Genomic DNA, 21,110 nt, shown 5'->3' with positions numbered 1-21,110 from the left:
GGTCCACAGTAGGCTATTAGTAGTTGGGGGGGGGGTCAGAATTTATACGCAGATTGTCGACCATATGGGGGCTGCACCCCCAACCCCCAGTGCTATTCAAGGGCCAACCTTAATTCCCTGTTAAAACCTGCCCGTAGACTTTTTAGTTACGTCAAGTCATGAAGGTGTGATTCGTGTTTTCACTTGTAACCTTGTATTTTCACTTGCTTTGAAAGCATTTTCCCCACCCAGGGCTAAGATTTCGCTGAACTTCAAACATTTCTGCTCTAGGGGAAGAGACCGTGTCAGATCATAGATCGGAGTCTCAAGCCTACAAAACGGAGAATGGTGGTTAAGACCGAAAAGAGGCTGATTAAATTTTAAGTTCACGCCCTTCCAACCCCAGAGTTTAGAGAAATCCACCCGGCACCGGGGATGGCCGGGAAATTGGACGTGAGGTAGCATGTTCCCACCTTGGGTGTACACGTAGTTACACCCTGTAGTTAACACGTCTTTAAAAAGGATTTTTAAAAAATACCAATGCCAGAGACCCTCTTCAGACCAATGATCGCATCAGAGTAGCTCCAGGTGGGGCCCAGGTGCAGTGACTTTAAAAAAGCATCCAGGTGATTCCAAGGAGCAACAGGGTTTAAAACCTCCGAGCCAGAAAGCTCAGCAAATGTCAGCAACATAGGTGGGGCGGATGCTGCTGCCTTTTTTTTTTTTTTAAAGTTTATTTACTTATTTTGAGAGAAAGAGAGAGTGTGATCAGGGGAAGAGGCAGAGAGAGAGGGAGAGAGAAAAATCCCAAGCAGGCTCTGCATTCAGCGCACAGCTTGACACAGGGTTCGATCTCACAAACCATGAGATCGTGACCTGAACCGAAGTCAAGAGTCGGACGCTTAACCGGCTGAGTCACCCAGGTGGCCCCGCTGCTGCTTTTTAAGTGGATGGGAGTGGCATAGCCCTGCTTCTAATCGCTAAAGAATCTGAATAGTCATCAAGAGTACAGATGAATAATTTGTCAAGAACTTGTCTACGGCATGTTGACGAAACAAGCTGATGGCAACTGTCAAATACTTTCTTTTAAGGACGAAACACAGCCTCCAACCTCACTTATTAGGTGAAAGATGACCCTGAGTATTCAAACACTGCCACAGGAATAATGCTATAGCTTGCATTATTCCAGCACCTGGAGAACACTGACCTATAGTCTTTCAACAGCTTGTGTTTCCCAGTCCCAGCACAGGACAACAGTGGGTCACCTGTGGAGATTAGCATGCTCCTCCGGCCTTTCGGAAGCATCCTCGACACCTGCTCTTTGGGATGATAAAGCTTTCCCTAACCAGCAGAGTAAGAGATGGGGAAGCAGAAGTAATTTTTATTAATACTTTTTTGGGCCAGATGCTGTACTCAGGTATTCCTTATTCCTCAGTTTCTCAGCACTGACCGCACAGTGGAGTCACCTGGGTGGTCTTAACCCCCGCCCGTGCCAGATCTCACCGTTCCTGAGTTCAAGCCCTGCGTCGGGCTCTGCGCTGACAGGGAGAAGCCTACTTGGGATTCTCTCTCCTTCTTTCTCTGCCCCTCCCCCCACCTAAACATTAAAAACAACAAATAAAAGAAAACAACCCAGTGCCAAGGTCACAGGACCATTTCAATCAGAATCTGTGGGTGTGGGACCCCAGGCCTCAGAATTTTCTAAAGCTGAGAACCACTACCTTTGATTGACCCTATTACAAACAAGGTACTAAGGGCTTGGCTGTGGGTTTCTCACTGGCCAAGCCCCACTTCTAAAACCTCTCTCCATTCTGGTCGCCCTGAAGTTCATCTTCCGGCTCTTTAAGACCGGCAACTGATTATTATGTTCAAGAGGGAGCTTCCTACTTGGCTGAGCGTGTTAAACAAGTGAATGAAGACCCCTGTTCTGCATTTGACTCACTCAAAGGGGTGAGGGAAATTACTTGACCGCTCTGTGCTTCCGTTTCGAAGGGGGATAACTGCCAAGCTACCCACAGAGCTGTCTGGGAGGAAGTCGTGGGGAAGAAAGCCCTTTGGAAATACACCCGGTCAGAGAAGGGCTGTCCTTCCAGCAGATCAATTAGGGTCGATTGCCACCTACTTCTCATTTCATGAGCCCTGCTGTGACTTCTGATCCCAGTGTCCCGTTTTTGCTTAGGGAAGGAGTTGCTGAGGATGGAGGGAGGTGTCAGAAGACACGAAAAGAGGGCGAGGGCGTTCTGGTCCTGGCGACTGTCCAGGAAGTGCTGCTGGGCTCCGAGTCTGCTCCTCTCCGACTCAGGCTGAGCTCCCTTAACACCTCACTCAAGACAGGCGGCCCTGCTGTCCTCCCCCCCCCCCCCCCCGCACACCCGGAGGGAGGAAGTGCTTGCACACCAGACATGATGTCCGCCAGGGTTGCCACTCACAGGACAGACAGAGCCATTCCCACTGCTGACCGAGGAGTCAGAGCCCCACTGGCTGGAAAGCACACACACAGGGCCTCCCCAGGGTTCCTGCAGGGGCAGCCTCTCTCAGGACAGAGGCAGTGCCCTGCCCTCCCATCGAGGTGGATGACGAGGGACGTGACTCTAGCCCCTGAGGTGACTGTGGCCCTGTGACATACTGCCTCCTAGGTGGCAGGGCCAGGACTGTCCTAGGAGAGTCCACCCCTCTGGCCACAGAGGCCCCCAGTGCTCTTAGTCACGGCCTTGACACTTGGCCAGAGGCTGACCCAGGTGGAGAAAAGAGTGAATTCATAGTCAACCTAGTGCCTGTTTATACAGAATATTTCCTGTGTATGCTGTGTATATACAGCATATTTGTATTACATGAGCATATATTAGGAGGTATTTACATATATGTCAATATATACAAACACAGAAATCTTTCCTTGTGCACGATGTAATGGCTACCGGAGGATAGGTGCCCAGCCCTATTTGTCTAGTAGTATTTGCTTCCCCCCCAGGACTCATGGCTCTGATTTTGCACTTGTCCTAGGAAAGACCCTGGGACAGAGGCTGGGGTGAGGGCGTGGGGGCAGTGCGGAGACCCAACCCAAGAGAATGAGCTTGGAGGTAACTGGGCATCTCTTCCCTTCCGGGTGGCGATCTGACAAGATGAAGTGTTCGCATGGCCACAGACCTCCAAGTGTTCAGGGAACACGGGTAGATTCTCATCATCTCGTTCGGGGCGCCACCTCCAGTCAGAGGACTCCCCAGGCTCCTCACCTGTCCCACAAGCTGCTTCACCCATGGCTAAGGACAGAGGGCCCCAGGGTGGTGGGTGCCCAGGGGCAGGGGGCTGCCAGGTCACGGCCGAATTGCCACCGTGAACCCTGGAGCTGGGGGTGACAAGTAAGTACTGCCTGCCGTTTCCCTCAGGGCAAGAAGGGGACCCGAACCCCACCCAGGGTCAGGCACGGAGGGGTCTGCAGCGCTTTCCCAGAGAGGGTGGCTCGGCCCGATGCAAGACAGCCCTCTCGGAGGCATGACCTGCTCTTTCCCGTCTACATCCTCGCTCCACACTTCTCAGAAGTGATGTTTTCCCTTCAAAATTCAAGCATATGTTGTGTTTGACTCATAAAACAATCTTTGGCTTGGGGCGCCTGGGTGGCTCAGTCAGTTAAGCATCCGACTTTGGCTCAGGTCATGATCTCACGGTCCATGAGTTCGAGCCTCGTGTCGGGCTCTGAGCTGACAGCTGGGAGCCTGGAGCCTGCTTCGGATTCTGTGTCTCCCTCTCTCTCTGCTTCTCCCCCGCTCATGCTCTGTCTGTCTCTCTCTCAAAATAAACATTAAAGAAATTTAAAAACAATCTTTGGCTTAACAAAAAGATGAACTACCTTTTAGTTTAACCACTTGAACTTTATCTCCTAAACTCCACGTAGAGTAGAATGTTTACCCTGTGGCTTCTACACTGACGCGTCACTGCATACCTCTCCTCTCCGGTCTGAGAAGCCCGAGCCTCCGCTGGCCTCGGTTGCCTCCTCTGACCTGTGGCCCCTTCTAGGGACGAAGGAGTCGCCCTCCTGCCCCTGCCTGCACCCCCACGGCCGATGAGGGTCTTACCTATGTTGCAGTTCTTGCCGGTGGGGCCAGGGGGGTACAGGCATGTGATGTGTCCCTCTGTCTCCTGGCAGATTGCACTGCCACAGGGCTCCTTGGCACAGGACCTGGCAGGGGCTGCGGCTCTCAGGGAGGCGCTGAGCGTCAAGAACACAGCGGCCTGGGGTTGTGACCTCAAGGTCGGGGCACAAGGACCCCTGAAGCCCACAAGGCTGCTTTGGGTCAGCATGTTTTTGCAGTCTCTGTCCTTCTTGGGCACCTAGCCCTAGCATCCTGGGGGAGGGGGTGGGGCTCTTTGACCGGGAAAGGTCTCTCGGCCCAGAGGGAGGGGCAAGGGATCCCAAGGCAAAAAGCAGGGGAAAATCATCGGCTTCCAGTGCCTGGTGCTTGGGCTGCGTCGAGGTGAGACCATCACCATTGTACAGAGAAGTCGCCTGTACTGGGGTGGGGACTAAATGACACTTTAGGACAGCCAAGATGACACTTCATACTTTCCTAAATTGTGCAGGTCTTATCCCTACACGAAATAAATATCTGGGCATAGATGTCATCAGATTCGTTCTCTCCTCTCACGAAGAAAGAGAAACTCCACGGGGAAGGGGCGTGAGTAGAATTTCTAGCATCGTGTAAACAGTCATCCTCCTCTCTCCCTCTGCCAAGTACAGATAGTTGAATTCACATATCAATGTTCTTGTGATGTAACGCCACTGTAACAGTAACAACCACTAATCACTAAGTGTGTGCCATGTGAGAAGCAGGACGCTAAGTGCTTGCTCGGTATATATTTATATCCTGTTTAATAGTCCCTGGTACTATTCCCATTTTACAGGGGAGGCTCAGAGAGGTTAAGAAACTTACCTGAGACTGCACAGCTAATCTGTAGTGAAGCTTGAATTTACACTGCCTCCTACTATGCTACAGCCTGAACTCCCCGAACACATTTAAGGAAAAAAAGAAATCCCAACAATACCTGCAACGGTTACCGTGGATTCATCTGTCCCTCCTGGAGGAGTTGGGATGGAAGCATCTGTGGGGAAGGTGGCTGTTTCGGCTGTTTGGGTCTCTTCTCCTGAGTGCAAGGGGCTTGAGGACTCGATTTCTAGGTGTGCCTCTGCAGGGCGCTGCGTCTGCTGGGTCCATTCAGACTCTGGCACGCTGGTGCTGATGACCACGTCCAGCCCTGACGTGTGACCAGACAGGTCTCCGCCGATTTCAGTCCTGTCTCCAGAAGCCATCGGAGTGGCTGAAGCCCAGCCCGATGCCTCTGTGCCCACATCGTGGGTGGTGGTTGGCTCCTCCCGCGCTTCCGGGGTGGCCGAGCCCTCCCCGGGGCCTTCTGGAAAGGCTGAGGTGCTGCCGCTCACCGCCAGGCCTGAGCCTCCCTCCACATCAGCGTCGGGGAAGGTGGAGGTGGCTTCACTCACATCAGGGGACCCGGAAGCCCCTCCGCTCGCCTCAGGGGCAGCAGACGCCCCCGCTCCAGCCTCAGGAAAGGCAGGTGTCTCGCTGCTGGATTCCGGGACCGATCCTACCCCAGACCCGGGGAACGTGGGGGTGGCTCCACTAATTTCCCCAGACGCAGAGGCTTCTCCACTGGACTCGAAAAGCCGGGGTGTGTGTGTCACAGGGGGTCTTTGTGCAAGTTCCTGGGACACCGTTGGTTCAGTGACACCCTCCACGAACTCAGAAGCGATTAAAGTGACTTCTGGAAGTCCTGAGGCCTCTCCACTGGTGCCCGTGGCCGCAGAAGATTCGCCACTAACATCCACAGTGCCAGAAAAGTCCCCACTAAAATACGGAGTACTTGATGGCTCCCCACTGGGCTCCACCAGCCCGGACTGCGGCCCGCTCAGGTCCAAAAATCCCGAATGGTCTCCAGACACGTCTGGTGCTCCAGAATGGGCACCACTGAGTTCCACAATGCCCGAAGGCCCTTCTCCTGCTTCTTGGGCTGTTGGGGCCTGGGTTACAGATTCCACCAAAGTCCTGTCTACAAGAGACACAGTGGGGAAACCAGAAGCAAGTCCACTGCCGTCATATGCTCCTGAGGGCAGGCTGCTCCCGATCTCTGCCCCGGAGGATTCTCCACTGACCTCAGCTACTGCACTTGGCAGGCCACTGAATTCTGGAGGCGGGGAGGTAAACCCGCCGGAGTCAACTGCTCCAGAAGACTGTCCACTGACATCCACGATCCCAGATGTGCCTGACAGACCTGCCTCCCCTGAAGGGAGTCCACTGAGTTCCACAGACCCCAAGCCTTCTTCTTCTTTAAATGTAGTTGGGGTCACTTCGACCAAACTGGTGTCCACAAATGTAATGCCAGAAGATGCACCGCTGCCACTCACGGCACTGGGAACCAGGTCAGGGATTCCAGAGGTCGCGCCGCTGACACCAGGGACCCCAGATGTTTCCCCACTCAGGTCGGTTATGCCAAATGGTTGACCACTGCCAGAAAGAACTCCAGAAGCTTCTCCACTGACATCCGGTTGGCCGGAGACCAGTCCACTGAGCTCAGTCACTGCAGATGTTTCCCCAGAAAACCCTGATGCCTGCCCACTGACTTCAAAAAGCCCAGATGTTCCCCCGCTGATGTCAGGAAATCCTGATGGCTGTCCACTGACACCAAAGAATCCAGATGTTTCCCCACTGGTGTCAGGAGACCCAGAGGCTTGGCCACTGAGTTCAGCTCCTGACGGGAGTCCGCTAACTGCCCCACTAATGTCCAACTCGCTGAAGGGCAGCCCAGATGTTTCTCCGGCACCACTAATGCCAATAGTCCCCCTCCCTTCCAGTTCACTTGCAGTGGTGGCTGTGACCACTTCCACCAATGTAGTATCCACTAGGGAGACGGTTGGGAATCCAGAGGGAAGTCCACTAAAGTCAGGTAGGCCAGAGGATGGGCCACTTCCAAGGTCCACCCCAGAATACTCACCACTAAATCCAGATGGAAGGCCACTTGCTTCTGGAGCTTGCCCACTTCCTAGAGTTCCAGAAGGTATTCTGCCTAAGCCCAAGTCTCCGGAAGCTGACCCAATCAAGTCTTCTTTTCCAGAAGGCAACCCGCTGAGTTCCTCAGCTCCAGAAGCAGAGGTCTCCAGACCCTCCCCTCCAGAATAAAATTCACTGAGGTCCCCTACTCCAGAAGCAGAAGTCTCTGGATGACCCTCTACTCCAGAAGGCAGCCCGCTGAGGTCCCCTACTCCAGAGGCAGAGGTCTCTAGACCTTCTCTTCCAGAAGGAAGTCCACTGAGGTCCCCTATTCCAGAGGCAGAGACTTCTGGACCTTCTCCAGAAGGCAGCCCGCTGAGGACCTCTACTCCAGAGGCAGAGACTTCTGGACCTTCTCCAGAAGGCAGTCTGCTGAGGTCCCCTACTCCAGAGGCAGAGACTTCTGGACCTTCTCCAGAAGGCAGCCCGCTGAGGTCCCCTACTCCAGAGGCAGAGACTTCTGGACCTTCTCCAGAAGGCAGCCCGCTGAGGACCTCTACTCCAGAGGCAGAGACTTCTGGACCTTCTCCAGAAGGCAGCCCGCTGAGGTCCCCTACTCCAGAGGCAGAGACTTCTGGACCTTCTCCAGAAGGCAGCCCGCTGAGGACCTCTACTCCAGAGGCAGAGACTTCTGGACCTTCTCCAGAAGGCAGCCCGCTGAGGACCTCTACTCCAGAGGCAGAGACTTCTGGACCTTCTCCAGAAGGCAGCCCGCTGAGGTCCCCTACTCCAGAGGCAGAGACTTCTGGACCTTCTCCAGAAGGCAGCCCGCTGAGGACCTCTACTCCAGAGGCAGAGACTTCTGGACCTTCTCCAGAAGGCAGCCCGCTGAGGACCTCTACTCCAGAGGTAGAGACTTCTGGACCTTCTGCAGAAGGTAGTCCGCTGAGGTCCCCTACTCCAGAGGCAGAGACTTCTGGACCTTCTGCAGAAGGCAGCCCGCTGAGGACCTCTACTCCAGAGGCAGAGACTTCTGGACCTTCTCCAGAAGGCAGCCCGCTGAGGACCTCTACTCCAGAGGCAGAGACTTCTGGACCTTCTCCAGAAGGCAGCCCGCTGAGGACCTCTACTCCAGAGGCAGAGACTTCTGGACCTTCTGCAGAAGGCAGCCCGCTGAGGACCTCTACTCCAGAGGCAGAGACTTCTGGACCTTCTGCAGAAGGCAGCCCGCTGAGGACCTCTACTCCAGAGGCAGAGACTTCTGGACCTTCTCCAGAAGGCAGCCCGCTGAGGACCTCTACTCCAGAGGCAGAGACTTCTGGACCTTCTGCAGAAGGCAGCCCGCTGAGGACCTCTACTCCAGAGGCAGAGACTTCTGGACCTTCTCCAGAAGGCAGCCCACTGAGGTCCCCTACTCCAGAGGCAGAGACTTCTGGACCTTCTGCAGAAGGCAGCCCGCTGAGGTCTCCTACTCCAGAGGCAGAGACTTCTGGACCTTCTGCAGAAGGCAGCCCGCTGAGGACCTCTACTCCAGAGGCAGAGACTTCTGGACCTTCTGCAGAAGGCAGCCCGCTGAGGTCTCCTACTCCAGAGGCAGAGGTCTCCAGGCCCTCACCTCCAACTTTAGGAATGCTGGGCCCTGTAATTCTATCTTCATCCCCGGAGGCCAGTCCACTTTCCACAGGCAGGCCTGAGCCCACTGCAGAGGTGAGACCACTGGAGTCAAGATCTCCAGAGGGCAGTCCACTTGAAATTTCCCCTGAGGGCTGTCCACTGGAGTCCAGACGTCCTGAAACTTCTCCACTGCCTGTGAAGTCACCACTGACTTCGGGTACCCCGGATACCTCCCCAGAGCCTGGCAGTTCAGTCCCACTGGGCACTGGGGGGGCAAGTGTGGATGGCTCCTCCCAGGGGAAGGGCTCCTCCGAGGGGGCTGGCTCCTCCGAGGGGGACGGCTCCTCCGAGGCCGAGGGCACTTCCGTTCCAGAAGGGCCTTCTGTGCTCTCCTCTGTTGCTGCGCTGGTGGGAGGCCATGTTGGAGGGATCCCTGTAAGAAAGGAAGAAGAAAGATGAGGTGTGGATTTAGTAACCCTGCCCTATTTAAGCTCACTCGTTCCTTCCACAGCAAAATGTTGCTTGAGAGGTGTGTTTAGACATTTTCTAGTGGAGCCTTGCTCAGTGTCTGGGGAAGGCAAAGAAGGAGGGGACCAGGAAGCGCCTCACCTGGTCGCTGTGCTCTGTGAGGCTCCAGGGGATGTCATCCCCATGGAAGTAGGGGCCTGGCTCCCATGAAAAGTAATCAAGGGCACCTCTCAGGCACCTCCATACTCGGATCTCTTATCTAAATCCATGATTTCCAAAGTGTGGTCTCTGAATCAGCAACACCAGCATTGTCTGGGAGCTTGATAGAAAAGCAGATTCTCAGATCTCACCCCAGTCCCACTGGTTCAGGGAGTCTGGGGTGGGGGCGGTATGTTGTCTTTTTTTTTTTTTTTTAATGTTTATTTATTTCTTTTGAGAGAGAGAGAGTGCGAGTGGGGAAGAGGGGCAAAGGGAGGGAGGGAGAGGGAGAGGGAGAGGAGAGAGAGAGAGAGAGAGAGAGAGAGAGAGAGAGAGAGAGAGAGAGAACCTTAAGCAGGCTCCACACTCAGTGCACAGCCCAACCCAGGGCTCGATCTCAGGAACCATGAGATCATGGCCTGAGCAAAAATCAAGAGTTGGATACTTAACCGACTGAGCCACCCAGGCACCCCAGCTTGTTGTCTTTTTTTTTTTAATATTTATTCATTTTGGGGAGAGCACAAGCAGAGAAGGGGCAGAGGGAAGGGGACAGAGGATCTGAACTGGGCTCTATGCTGACCGGTTGACAGCAGAGAGCCTGATACGGGGCTCGAACTCACGAACGGTGAGATCATAACCTGAGCCGAAGTTGGATGCTCAACCCACTGAGCCACCCAGGTGCCCCAGCATGTTATCTTTTTTTTTTTTTTTTAAACGTGTATTTATTTTTGAGACAGAGAGAGACAGAGCATGAACGGGGGAGGGGCAGAGAGAGAGGGAGACACAGAATCGGAAACAGGCTCCAGGCTCTGAGCCATCAGCCCAGAGCCCGACGCGGGGCTCGAACTCACGGACCGCGAGATCGTGACCTGGCTGAAGTCGGACGCTCAACCGACTGTGCCACCCAGGCGCCCCAGCATGTTATCTTTTAATAAGCTCCCCCACCCCCGAACCCTGACAACACTGATGACCCCTCAAGTTTGAGAATCATTCATCCAAAACCATCCCTTCAAGGCAGGGGAGGCCAGCTGGTGTTGTTTGCAAAAATACATCAAGTACATCAACTTTTTCAGTTCTGAGAGTGCTATTACAGAGGATTTGGAAAACAGAGGAAAGAAGCCCCATCATGCTAAATAATCATGATTGCATTATTTTTTTTTCCATGTTGTTTCCTTGGGCATTTAAAAACAACCTAGCTGGGATTGGACCTCGCGTTTCCTTTGGGCTCATTTCTTTTTTTTTTAAAAAAAATTTTTTTTAACATTTATTTATTTTTGAGACAGAGAGAGACAGAGCATGAACGGGGGAGGGTCAGAGAGAGGGAGACACAGAATCTGAAACAGGCTCCAGGCTCTGAGCTGTCAGCACACAGCCCGACGCGGGGCTCGAACTCACGGAGCGTGAGATCATGACCTGAGGTGAAGTCGGCCGCTTAACCGACTGAGCCACCCAGGCTGGGCTCATTTCTTAGGTAGAGAGCCTGAGCACAGTGGGTGCTATCCCTCCAGGCAGAATCTTGGCGGTGGGTAGGGGGTTCAGGATAGCAGTCGTGGCATTCAAGAGGACTTTAGTTGGGCATATGTATATAAATGCTTATTTATTTTTGAGAGAGAGCATGAGCAGGGGAGGGGGAGGGGCAGAGACAGAGGGAGACACAGAATCCGAAGCAGCTCCAGGCTCCGAGCTGTCAGCACAGAGCCCCACGTGGGGCTCGAACCCACGAACCATGAGATCATGCCCTGGGCCGAAGTCGGACACTTACCTGACTAAGACACCCAGGGGCCCCATTTTGTTAGGTTTCTTTTTAAAAGCAAGTCAATTTAAAGAAAAGGATGTAGAGTTAATAACAGTACAGATGGTTCCCGATATGGTCAATCAGCAAGGTGGTAGGGAACCGGTTTGCAAAATGTTTCTATGGGTCCGTTGGAGCCCCTTCCCGTGGAAACTCCCACTAGCTGCTGCCAGGATACTGTGCCAAGCCACACACTCAAGCCAAAGAGGACTGTTATTTTTGTCCTGGTGAAGGGGGAGGTAAGGAAAGGGTCACAGACGGGTGTGGCTGCTGGGTGAGGTCTCTGGGCCAGAATCCCACCTGCTCCACTGACACACCCTCACCTTCTGGCATGGAGGGAGGCCAGGCTTTGCCTTTCTAGCACCCAGAGGAGCGCCGAGCACGGCTGAACTGCTGGGGAACAGTGCCCTGAGTGACTAGATGAGGAACTGGGAAGCTCTGATGGACTCGTTCCTTCAAATGAACGTGCCCCTGGGTGAGGTGACTCTACTAAGCACACACACATTACTGTGCATTTAATTCAGCCTTACGCGGGGATGCCTGGGTGGTTCAGCCGGTTAAGCGTCCGACTCTTGATTTCAGCTCAGGTCACGATCTCACGGTTCATGAGTTCGAGCCCCACATCGGGCTCTGTGCTAACAGTGCAGAGCCTGCTTGGGATTCTCTCTCTCTCCCTCTCTCTCTGCCCCTCCCCTGCTGGTACTCTCTCTCTCTCTCTCTCTCAAAATATAAATATATAAATAAATATTAGCATATCCAACAGCCCTGAGAAGGTCTGCAGTGAGGAAACCTGTTAATCTTTCTGTAAGCCAGCATTTCCCTTATGGCCACAAAACACTTTTTCCAACAGGGTGAGGGGCCTAGAAACTTTCATCCCATCGAGTGTCATCTGATTTTATCAGGACAGATGGGGCTCAGGAAGTTCTGGCTGGGGATGCCTGGCCCAGAAGAGTCGCATAGGAGGAGGAACAAAGCAAGGAGACAGGTCACGGTCACACTTTCAACTACCCCTCTGGGTCCTCACCCCTCTATTAGAGATCCTCCCACAAGAGAGTTTTTAAAAGGCTGGAAGGTAGGGGTGTAAATGCAGGAAGACAGAGTGAGAGGTGCTTTATGAACAAGGCTGCCCCTTTCTTCCCTTGACCGTTGTCCTAGAGGCCAGTTGCGGGGGCTGACGTTGCCCAGAGCAGCACATTCAGCTAGTGTGACACAGAGGGCTGGGGACACAGAGCACATGTCCCACCCTAGGACACACCCCAGAGCCCTAGCCACACAGACCTGGTGGTGGGGAAGTGCCCACTGGGGTGTAGGCCAGTTCCCATTCCGTCTGGTTTTCTGGCTCAGTGGTGAAGTCTGGGCTTGTCGTGGTCTCCTCTCCGGAGGGGACAGCAGCCACACCAGGCACCACTTGGGTAGCGATCCAGTCCTCCACAGAGGGCGTGGCTGTGCCACCCTCTTCTTCTCCTGGAGAGGGCGCTGCTGAGACACCTAAAGAGATGAGGGTGGTGAGAATTCCTTCCTACCAGTGACCCATCCCAGGTTGGCCCTTCTCAAGGGGGGCTAGAAGATTCCGAGAGGGGCCAGGCTGGTGCAAAAACCTTGCTAGACCTCGACAGCCCCACCTCCCCAAACCCAGTGAGATGGCTTCTGTCTTCCTCAATAAGAGCTGTCTGCATCAATTACACAATTTCGATACGCACACACCATCAGCACACACATTATTTCAGGGCGGTCTGGGACATCTCTTCTGCAGAATCTACTATACATGCCAGGCATTGTTTAAAGGTGTTATGTATATAAAATCATTTTATCCCACAACAGCCTTATGAGATAGGTACTATATCATTTACAGCTAGGGAAACTGAGGCACAGAGTTAAATGACTCGCCCAGGGTCAGTAGCTTATAAGAGGCAGATCTAGTCTTTGAAGGAAAGAATCTGGCACCAGCCCCCGCTCTCACCTACGGCATGACGCTGCCTTTCCTGGGGACAGAAATTATGGGTCAAAAATAGGAGGCTGTGATTTAAAATCCATGAAGTCACCCCAGCACTGGAGGGTGAAGGAGGGACTTATTGACTGGGGGTAACTGTTTTGGTTTGGGGGAAACCGGAGGTGGGCTTGGTCGGGAAAGAGGCCAAAACCTCTTGGCAGTTACAGAAAAGGCCGAGTTCACGGAAGGTCGGGGACTGTGCACGGGGGGGGGGGGGGGGGGGGGGGGGGTGCATGGGTAAACATTTACAGGGAGACTAACTGGTGTGGCTTCTGCTGCCCTGGGGCCCCGACAGCGGTACTGGCACAAGAGCCTCGACACATCATCCTCTGGGAGGGGTTTGGCTTTCGTGAGGCTGGCGGTGCGGGGCTGAGCTTTCTCCGAGCTGGGTTTTAAAAGGTGACCCTGGAAGTCTGAGAAACTTGGCAAAGCTCAGGTCTTATTTTTCATTAACTTTGTTTTGGAATAATTCTACATTCACAGGAAGCTACAAAGACACTCAGCTTTGATGCATCATATATAAAACACGGCTCAAGCTGCGACCACAACCTACGTTCCAGTCAGTGCTTTCAGACCCCAGGATCTCATCCCTTCAGAGCTCCGCCCTAAGCCTTGGCCACGCCCTAGCCACACCCCCTGGGCCGTTTGATGACAGAATTCTCGGACTCCCGCTAGTAAAGTAGTTTGATCCGCACTGGGTCCTCAGCACAGGTCAATTAAAAATCTGAGTTTCTGGTGTTTAGTGAAGCGTAATAGAACACTTGGACTCAACTCCTCACAAAACTATCTGGAAGCAGGAGAAACCTTGGCAAGGGTTGCAAATTAAGATGGTATATATATATATATATGTGTGCATGTGTATATGGGTGTTATTTACAACAGTAAAGCTAACATTTGCTGAGAATTTACTATGTCCCAAGCACAATGCCAAGTGTTTTGTGTGCACTATCCCAGTTTATCGGTACAGCAACCCTTTCAGGTAGGAACTATTACATCACTATTTTATAGATGAAACAGAGAAACAGAGAGGTTAAGTGACTTGCCCAGGGTCACACAGCTATTACGCAGAAGAACTGTAATCAAAATTCAGGTCAACCTGGTTTTAGAGCCCAAGCTTTCACTCGCCTCTCTCTGCCTGTCTCAGAGGAACTTGAGAAGGATGTACTTGCCTTGGGGGTCAACGCTCAAGATCATGCTAGCTCCGGAGCTGGCCCTGCCCCAGAGGGACTGACTTTTCCCTCCTTGCTCTGATGGATGGGGACAGCGGGCAGGAGTGAAGGTGTGAAGGGGTGAAGCCAGAGGAGTCACCCCCAGGCAGAAGGGAGGCTGGAGGAGAGGTGAGAACACGTACCTCGGAAGCAGAAGGCATGATGCCGGGACAGTGGGTCTGGGAGGCCTGTCTGGTTGGGGTAAAGGTAGACCGTTCTCACGCCTGGCTTGTCTCCGCCACAGGAGGGCCTCGGGGTGACGATGGGGTAGCGGAGGCTGCCGTCGGACAGCCAGCCAGCATAGCACTTGTCCAGGCCCCGGCTCCAGGCGGCGTAGAGCTGGCCCGTGGAGGCCAGTGTGGCGTTGTGGGATTCACAGAATGCCAGGGCCTCCTCGAAGGTGAACTGCTCCGGGCGTGTGACAAAGAACACCTCCCCTGGGGGCAGAGGCAGGTGCAGGTGTCACCCTCATGTCCACAGCCAGAGCAGCCTCAGCTCACCCAGGGGCCGGGGCAAGAGAATTGAAGCCAGTTGGTCACTCTACATGGAAACAGCCTCCCTCCTTCTATTTTCTAGACTGCCCCGTCCCACTTGGGCACCCCCCTCCTCTGCTAAGAGAGGCATTCCCTTGGGCACCTTCCCTCCGACCCCCCTGCGCTCCCTACACCACAGCACTTAAGCATGGAGTACCCGAATGCTGTGGACCTGCAACCCCCACCCCCACCCTGGGGGCTCCTCGAGGGGAGGGGTGGGTCCTGTAGCCACTCTTGGGGTTTCGGTCCCTGCACCCAGAACTGTACCCAGCTGCTTGTCTGAATTGGGGGGAGGAGGTTCACATTTAGTGGACACCTACTGTACCGGGCCCTTCTCATACATATCTCATTTAATACTCACAGAAATCTCTGATATGAGGCACAATCAGCCCTATTTTATAGATGAGGAAACCGAGGCCCAGAGAGGTTAAGTAACCTGCCCCAGGTCCCCCAAACAGGTGAGTGGCTATACCAAAATCTTTCCAGAATAATGCCAGCATTTCCAAAATTGGGTTCTATGGGATAGTAATTTGATGATTATAATTGAAACGAAAAGACGTGTAACGCAACAAAATAAAATGTCTGTGGTTGACTAAGCTTGGGCACTTGGCTAAGCAAAGTTAAAGAGGTTTTTCTATTGCAGGACTTCTCAGAGGCTTTCATTTGTTCCAGGGCACTGGGATTCTCCGAGAGGCGGATGGTGGAGACCTCGCCTGCAATCCTGGGGGACCCACATGAACCATTCTGGAGGGAGAGAAGGAGCTTGGCCCGAGAGAGGGGCTGGGCCGGCCTTTCTGCCCCTGGGTGGGAAGAGAGCCGGGGGGATGGTAATTCCCCCTCCTCTTTGTGTCTCCCCACCAGCCCCCTGCCTGGCCGGGGCCCCAAATGCGAGAATGTGGCTTGTACCCTCGAGCCTGTCCACGTAGCAGTAGACATCATAGGTTTCGGACGGTGGCCGGACGCCGTAGGTCCTGACTCCTGGGCTGCTGTCTTTATCACCCACACATGGGGTTCGTGGGCTCACGATGGGGTATCTGCAAAGGAGGGCAGGAGGGGCACCTGAAAGCCTATTCCAGGGGCCGGGAGAGGCGGGGCCCGGGGTGAGGCTGGCAGGCCTCTTGGGACTCTGGCAGGGTGCACTGTCGGTGACAGCAGTCCCCTTACGTGGCAAGCTCCCCGTGTGGCTGAGGAAAGGGTCTGGGGGCCCCTGGGGGGATTCCTGGCTTCAGAAGAGAGCCGGCTGTATAGAAGGGCATTGGGTCGAGCTGGAGGGGACCCGGGTGGGGGGGCCTCGAGGAGAGATTCTCCCTCCCTGTTCCTTGGGGGTCAATGACCAAGGACTTAATGTCACCTGGGGCCCTTCGCCACCGACTCAGAATAATGTGCCTTGGTTCTGGGGGAGAAATTAGAGGAGCGGCCGTGGAGTCATGAACTCATTCATTATTGCACAGTGTGTTGGGTGCCCACTGTGCACTGGGTGCCGTGACAGGTTCTGGCTCCCCAAGCCCGACCCCTCACGGTTCTGGGCTGGAAGCGGGGCTGGGCTCACCCCTCACCTGACAGTCTGGTCTTGCAGCCAGCCAGCATCACACTGTTCGTAGCCTGCTTCATAGGCGGCCTGGAGCTGCTCCGGGGAGGCGATCACTGCCCCGGTGCGCAGGCAGGCCTGCTGAGCCTCTGCAAACGTCAGGGCGTAGCGGGCAGAGCCTGGCCGGTAGTGGAACACAACCCCTGGGTGGGGAGGGGAGGGAGAGAAGGAGAGACGAGGTAGGCTCAGGGCAGGGACTGGATTCCAGCATGCCGGTGCCCATGGGGTGGGTCCTCCTGGCTTTGAGGGCGTGGAGGGAGCTCTGGCTCCTTGAGGGGTGACTTCCCTTCACCCCCTCCTTCCTTTCCTGCTTCTGATCGTCTTCTCAACCAAGCTGGTTCCCTCTGCTTGTTCAAGCTGCTCCTGAACTCCATCTCCCTGAGAAAGCCTTTGATGACTCTTCTGCCCTGGGTGTCCCCAACCTTCCTCTTTGGGCCCCTCACTCCCAGACTGCTCATTTGTCCCTTTACCCTTTAAAACAAACGCATTTTTTTCTCATGACAAAAAGAATACATGTTCATTACAGAACATTCGGAAAATACAGAAAAGGCTAAGGAATGCATCAACCGTTAGCATTTCTTCCACTTGGCCCAGGGGCCGGGGGGTGGGCGGCCTCTCTGAAAGTGGCTGTGAGAGTTTTTGTGGGTGTGCACCGGGCACATTCTGGGGAGTGTCCTCATGGCTTTGGCCAGGTGCCCAAAGGGGCCCCGTCCTTGAGCCCCCCATTTACTCAGCCTTTCCTGTTGTATCCAGCCGCACACACATTTGCTTTCGACACTTCCCCGGGTGATCGGCCAGGTTATATCACAGCTGCAAATCCCACATCCTCTGTCCTGTGGCAGGTGCCCATCCGTCCATTGGCGCCTTCTCACATGGTGGCCAGTGGGGCTCTTCCCAGTCCCGGGCCAACCCTCAGACCCGGCCATCGCTGGCGTTACCCCCGGAACTTCCAAACAATTTCTCCTTCCCAACATATTGTATTTCTCTGGGCAATTCAGGCTGAAATCCTGCTTGGTGGCATCATGTGTGTGATGGTGGAAGACAGTGACTATTTGCTCTTCCCCCAGGAGGGGACACCACCAAGGCCCTTAGGAAAGCCACCCCAGAATGTCCTTCTGGTTCTTGGACTGGAGTATGGGGAACAGCTGAGCTCTATGTGACGTGACATCCAAAGTCTCCAGACATTCCTTAAACACCTGGAACACCATCATCCTAGATCAGGGGTTGGCCGACATTTTCTGGAAAGGGCCAGACAGGACAATTTCACTCTTCATGGCTTCAATGGTTTCTGTCACAACTACTCAACTCTGCCATGACAGTCCTAAATTAGCCACAGACATCACGTGGACAAATAGGTGTGGCTTTGGTCCAATCAAACGTTATTTGTGGACATTAAATCTTGAATGGTACATAATTTTCGTTATACGTCACAGAATATTAGAGTATTATTCTTATTTTGACTTCATGCCCCGACTATCTAAAACTATTAAACTATCCTTAGTTTGTGGGCCTTATAAAAATAGGTGGCGGGGCGCCTGGGTGGCTCAGTTGGTTAAGCGTCTGACTTCGGCTCAGGTCATGATCTCCCGGTCTGGGAGTTCGAGCCCTGCATCAGGCTCTGTGCTGACAGCTCAGAGCCTGGAGCCTGCTTTGGATTCTGTGTCTCCCTCTCTCTCTGCCCCTCCCCTGCTCTCTCTCTCTCTCTCAAAGTAATAAAATAAAAAAACATTGAAAAAAATTTAAAAACAGGTGGCAAGCTGGATTTGGCCACTGGAACTTGGTTTGCTGACCCCTGTCCTGGAAGGCCAGCGCTGTGAGAAGCCCTGGGGTCACCTTTGTAGAAGGTCTCAAGTGGCTCTGTTCTTTGGGGGTGTCTGATGGGGCAAGAAGGACCCCTGGGCAAAAGAGGCCCAGTTCTTTATTCAACTTCACGTAGACCCATGTGGCATCTTTACCTGCTTGACACATAGTCTGGTTTCTACCTATAACTTCATTAGAAGGAAACGCTCTGTGGCAAAAAAGCATGGAGGTCACCGCTCTGGCCCATCCCCCTTTTTTACAAAGAAGGAGAACCGAGTCTGACAGGAGAAAGCCTTGGCCCAGGTCTCAAGTTAAGCTGAAGGTACATCCCTAAGGCCAAGTTCTTTCCACCTGCCCCTAGCCCCCACACGGCCCCCTGAGGGGCGGGCACTTACCCCCTGGCAATCGTGGCTGCCCGGGAACCTCGGTGGCGCCTGGGACTGCGGTCACCTGCACCACATGGTCCTCGCTGGTGAAGGCGGTGAAGGCCAGGCCAGGCGTGGACTCCTCGGGGACACCCCAGGGCCTGGTGGCCTCTCCAGTCCTGTTCTCAGCCTCAGGGAAGGCAGTGGCCCCTACTTCGGGGACAAACGTGAAGGGCTCCTCGGGCTCCGGGATAGTGGGGGAGACGTCAAAGATGGGCTTCACAGTAAGGATCACGTTGCCTCGGGCTTCACCCTCGGTGACGTTTCGGGGCAGAGGCAGCTCCACATCAGGCCAGGTCACTGTCTGGATGGTGATGTCCTCCTCACCACCTGCCCCGAAGAAGTTTTCTGGGATGTCCACAAAGTCTTCACCTGGGGCAGGGGGAAAGACCGGCTTTAGGGGCTCAGCCTGGGGCTGGCTTGAGGGAGACGGGCATCGGATCCACCGGCTTCCCCCACCAGGGGAGGAAAACTCACGGTGCCTCGGCACCTTGCTGGACCCTTTGTGGGCGGCTTCAACTCTGCGCGCGCTCATTCTAGGAGGCCTTTCCATGTTGCAAAAGAACGCAACATCATCATAGCACGAGATATTGACCAAGCAGCTCACCGCTCAGAAAACCAGTCCAGCTCCAGGATCTGTTCTTGATCAACACCCATTGCCTCCTTACCTATCGTCCAGGTGCCTTGTTGACCATCTGACGTTGTAACTAGCCAATAGGACGTTGTAAATCAGTTACAAAGTGGAACTGGAAAACCTTGCCAAAGATGTGGGAGCTCACGAAACGGATAAAAGTGACATAAGGCACCTGCGTGTGTCTGTCGTGAGCAAACGAGGGTCTGGCAGAAACGACCAGCCCATAATTTAAGAAAGATGAAATCCACAAGGGTGCTACCACTTTGAAAAAGCTGCTAAGGATACTGAAAGGTTAAGAGAGGCTTTGGGGGAAATCCTCATTACTTTTGCAAAAATACCCATCTTCATGTAAGACCAGCTATGACGGTCAAACGTGAAGTGAGCTATGCCATCACACCATCATCAATTTTGTCATAAAGTGATGCAGCCCCATATTACTGGGGTTTTTTTCCCCCTCTAAGAATTAGCATGGGGTTGTGATTCTAACCTAGACTGTGTGGACTATAAGAGAAAAATCTCATTTTTAAAGGTTTTAGTCTAAATTTTCAAAATAAATTGCCTGTCAAACCTCTCCCCCCGCACTCTTTTTAAGTGTGCGTCTTTTAAAGCACATTTTAAGTGTGCGTCTTTAAAAAGCCCGTCTTTTTAAGCACATTTGATTTATGAGGGTGGGTAACAGTGCCCGCCTGTGCGGCATGGTTCCAGGTCAGGGCCCCGCCACCTTCCCCTCAGGCAGATGGGGAAGGCGAGGCTTTCCCCGGCCTCACAGTAAACGTTGGCAGGGCTGTGATTCAAATCTGAGAAAGCGCAGACTCTAAAGCTCGTGCTTTTAACCCTATTCTGAGCCGACGATGAGACAGGGCTGGATGCTGGTGCCTACAGTGGTTCTACGTGACTCTTCCAGGAGCTAGTGAAAACGGGAGATGCCGGGGCCCCTGGGTGGCTCAGTCGGTTAAGATTCCGACTTCAGCTCAGGTCATGATCTCACAGTTCGTGAGTTGGAGCCCTGCATTGGATCCTCTGCCTCTCTCCTCCTCTCGCTCTTTTGTTCTTTCTCCTTCTCAGGAAGGAAAGAAGGAAGGAAGGAAGGAAGGAAGGGAGGAAGGAAGGGAGGAAAGAAAGAAAGAAAGAAAGAAAGAAAGAAAGAAAGGAAGGAAGGAAGGAAGGAAGGGGCGGGGTTGCTGAAACATGAAGTTCAGGCACCCTGTGGCCCCTTGAGAAGGAGTAGAAACAAACACCCGTTCCAAGCCCCCCTCCTCTGGGTCCCAATTTCCGTGGCATGACACCCCTCCCGGTCCCCAGTCCCCCCCACCCCAGCCCCACCTGTGTAGCAGATGGCGTCGTAGCGGGATGAGGGGTCAGGGTAGCCCGTCTGGTTGGCATGCAGGTAGACGGTCCTCACGCCCAGCAGGTTGCCCCCGCAGTTGGGCCGGGCTTTGGAGATGGGGTAGCGCACACTGCGGTCGGCCAGCCAGCCAGCACTGCACATGTCCATGCCGCTCTGCCAGGCCAGGTAGAGCTGGCCCGTGGTGGCCAGCCGGGCGCCCAGCCGCCGACACTCATTGGCTGCCTCCTGGAAGGTGAACTTCTCCGGAGATGTGGCATAGAAGACCTCGCCTGCGAAGGACGGGGCCGGCGGAGTGAGGATCTCCCTCCCCGCTCCTGCCCTGCATCCCCAGCCAATCCACGTGGCTGCTAGGATCCCAAATCCTGCTCCAAATCATCCTTGCACGCACTCTGTTGTGGAACATCCTCCTCCCGGGGCATCTCTCCTACGAGTTAAGCATCGCCCATGCAAGCAATCCTTTACAAAACTTCCCATTCTGACGGGACGAGCAGGCATTGAACTCTGACCCTTAGAGCAGTGGTTCTCAAACTGAGGTCTC

The 21,110-nt window shown here is 54.0% G+C and overlaps 1 protein-coding gene across 1 annotated transcript in view; it reads right to left on the bottom strand.

Moving 5' to 3' along the window:
* The window catches only part of ACAN (aggrecan), a 39,189-nt gene that overhangs the window by 10,777 nt on the left and 7,302 nt on the right, over positions 1 to 21,110 (bottom strand). Inside the window, exons 5-13 of the mRNA XM_047086814.1 lie at positions 20,548 to 20,841; positions 18,561 to 18,962; positions 16,334 to 16,508; positions 15,684 to 15,811; positions 14,388 to 14,681; positions 12,325 to 12,534; positions 6,608 to 9,021; positions 5,017 to 6,556; positions 4,050 to 4,163 (exon numbers count right to left, since the gene is read on the bottom strand). Of these exons, the coding sequence (XP_046942770.1) occupies positions 4,050 to 4,163; positions 5,017 to 6,556; positions 6,608 to 9,021; positions 12,325 to 12,534; positions 14,388 to 14,681; positions 15,684 to 15,811; positions 16,334 to 16,508; positions 18,561 to 18,962; positions 20,548 to 20,841 (5,571 nt within the window). The remainder of the gene's footprint in view (positions 1 to 4,049; positions 4,164 to 5,016; positions 6,557 to 6,607; positions 9,022 to 12,324; positions 12,535 to 14,387; positions 14,682 to 15,683; positions 15,812 to 16,333; positions 16,509 to 18,560; positions 18,963 to 20,547; positions 20,842 to 21,110) is intronic.

This window comes from Lynx rufus, unplaced genomic scaffold (genome assembly GCF_022079265.1).
Source record: "Lynx rufus isolate CCGP_SWC_20201006 ecotype Redwood Valley unplaced genomic scaffold, mLynRuf1.p SCAF_21, whole genome shotgun sequence".
In the NCBI taxonomy this organism is placed as follows: domain Eukaryota; kingdom Metazoa; phylum Chordata; class Mammalia; order Carnivora; family Felidae; genus Lynx; species Lynx rufus.
Note: the sequence above shows the minus strand (reverse complement) of the source record. Positions and strands in the feature narration are given on the sequence as shown.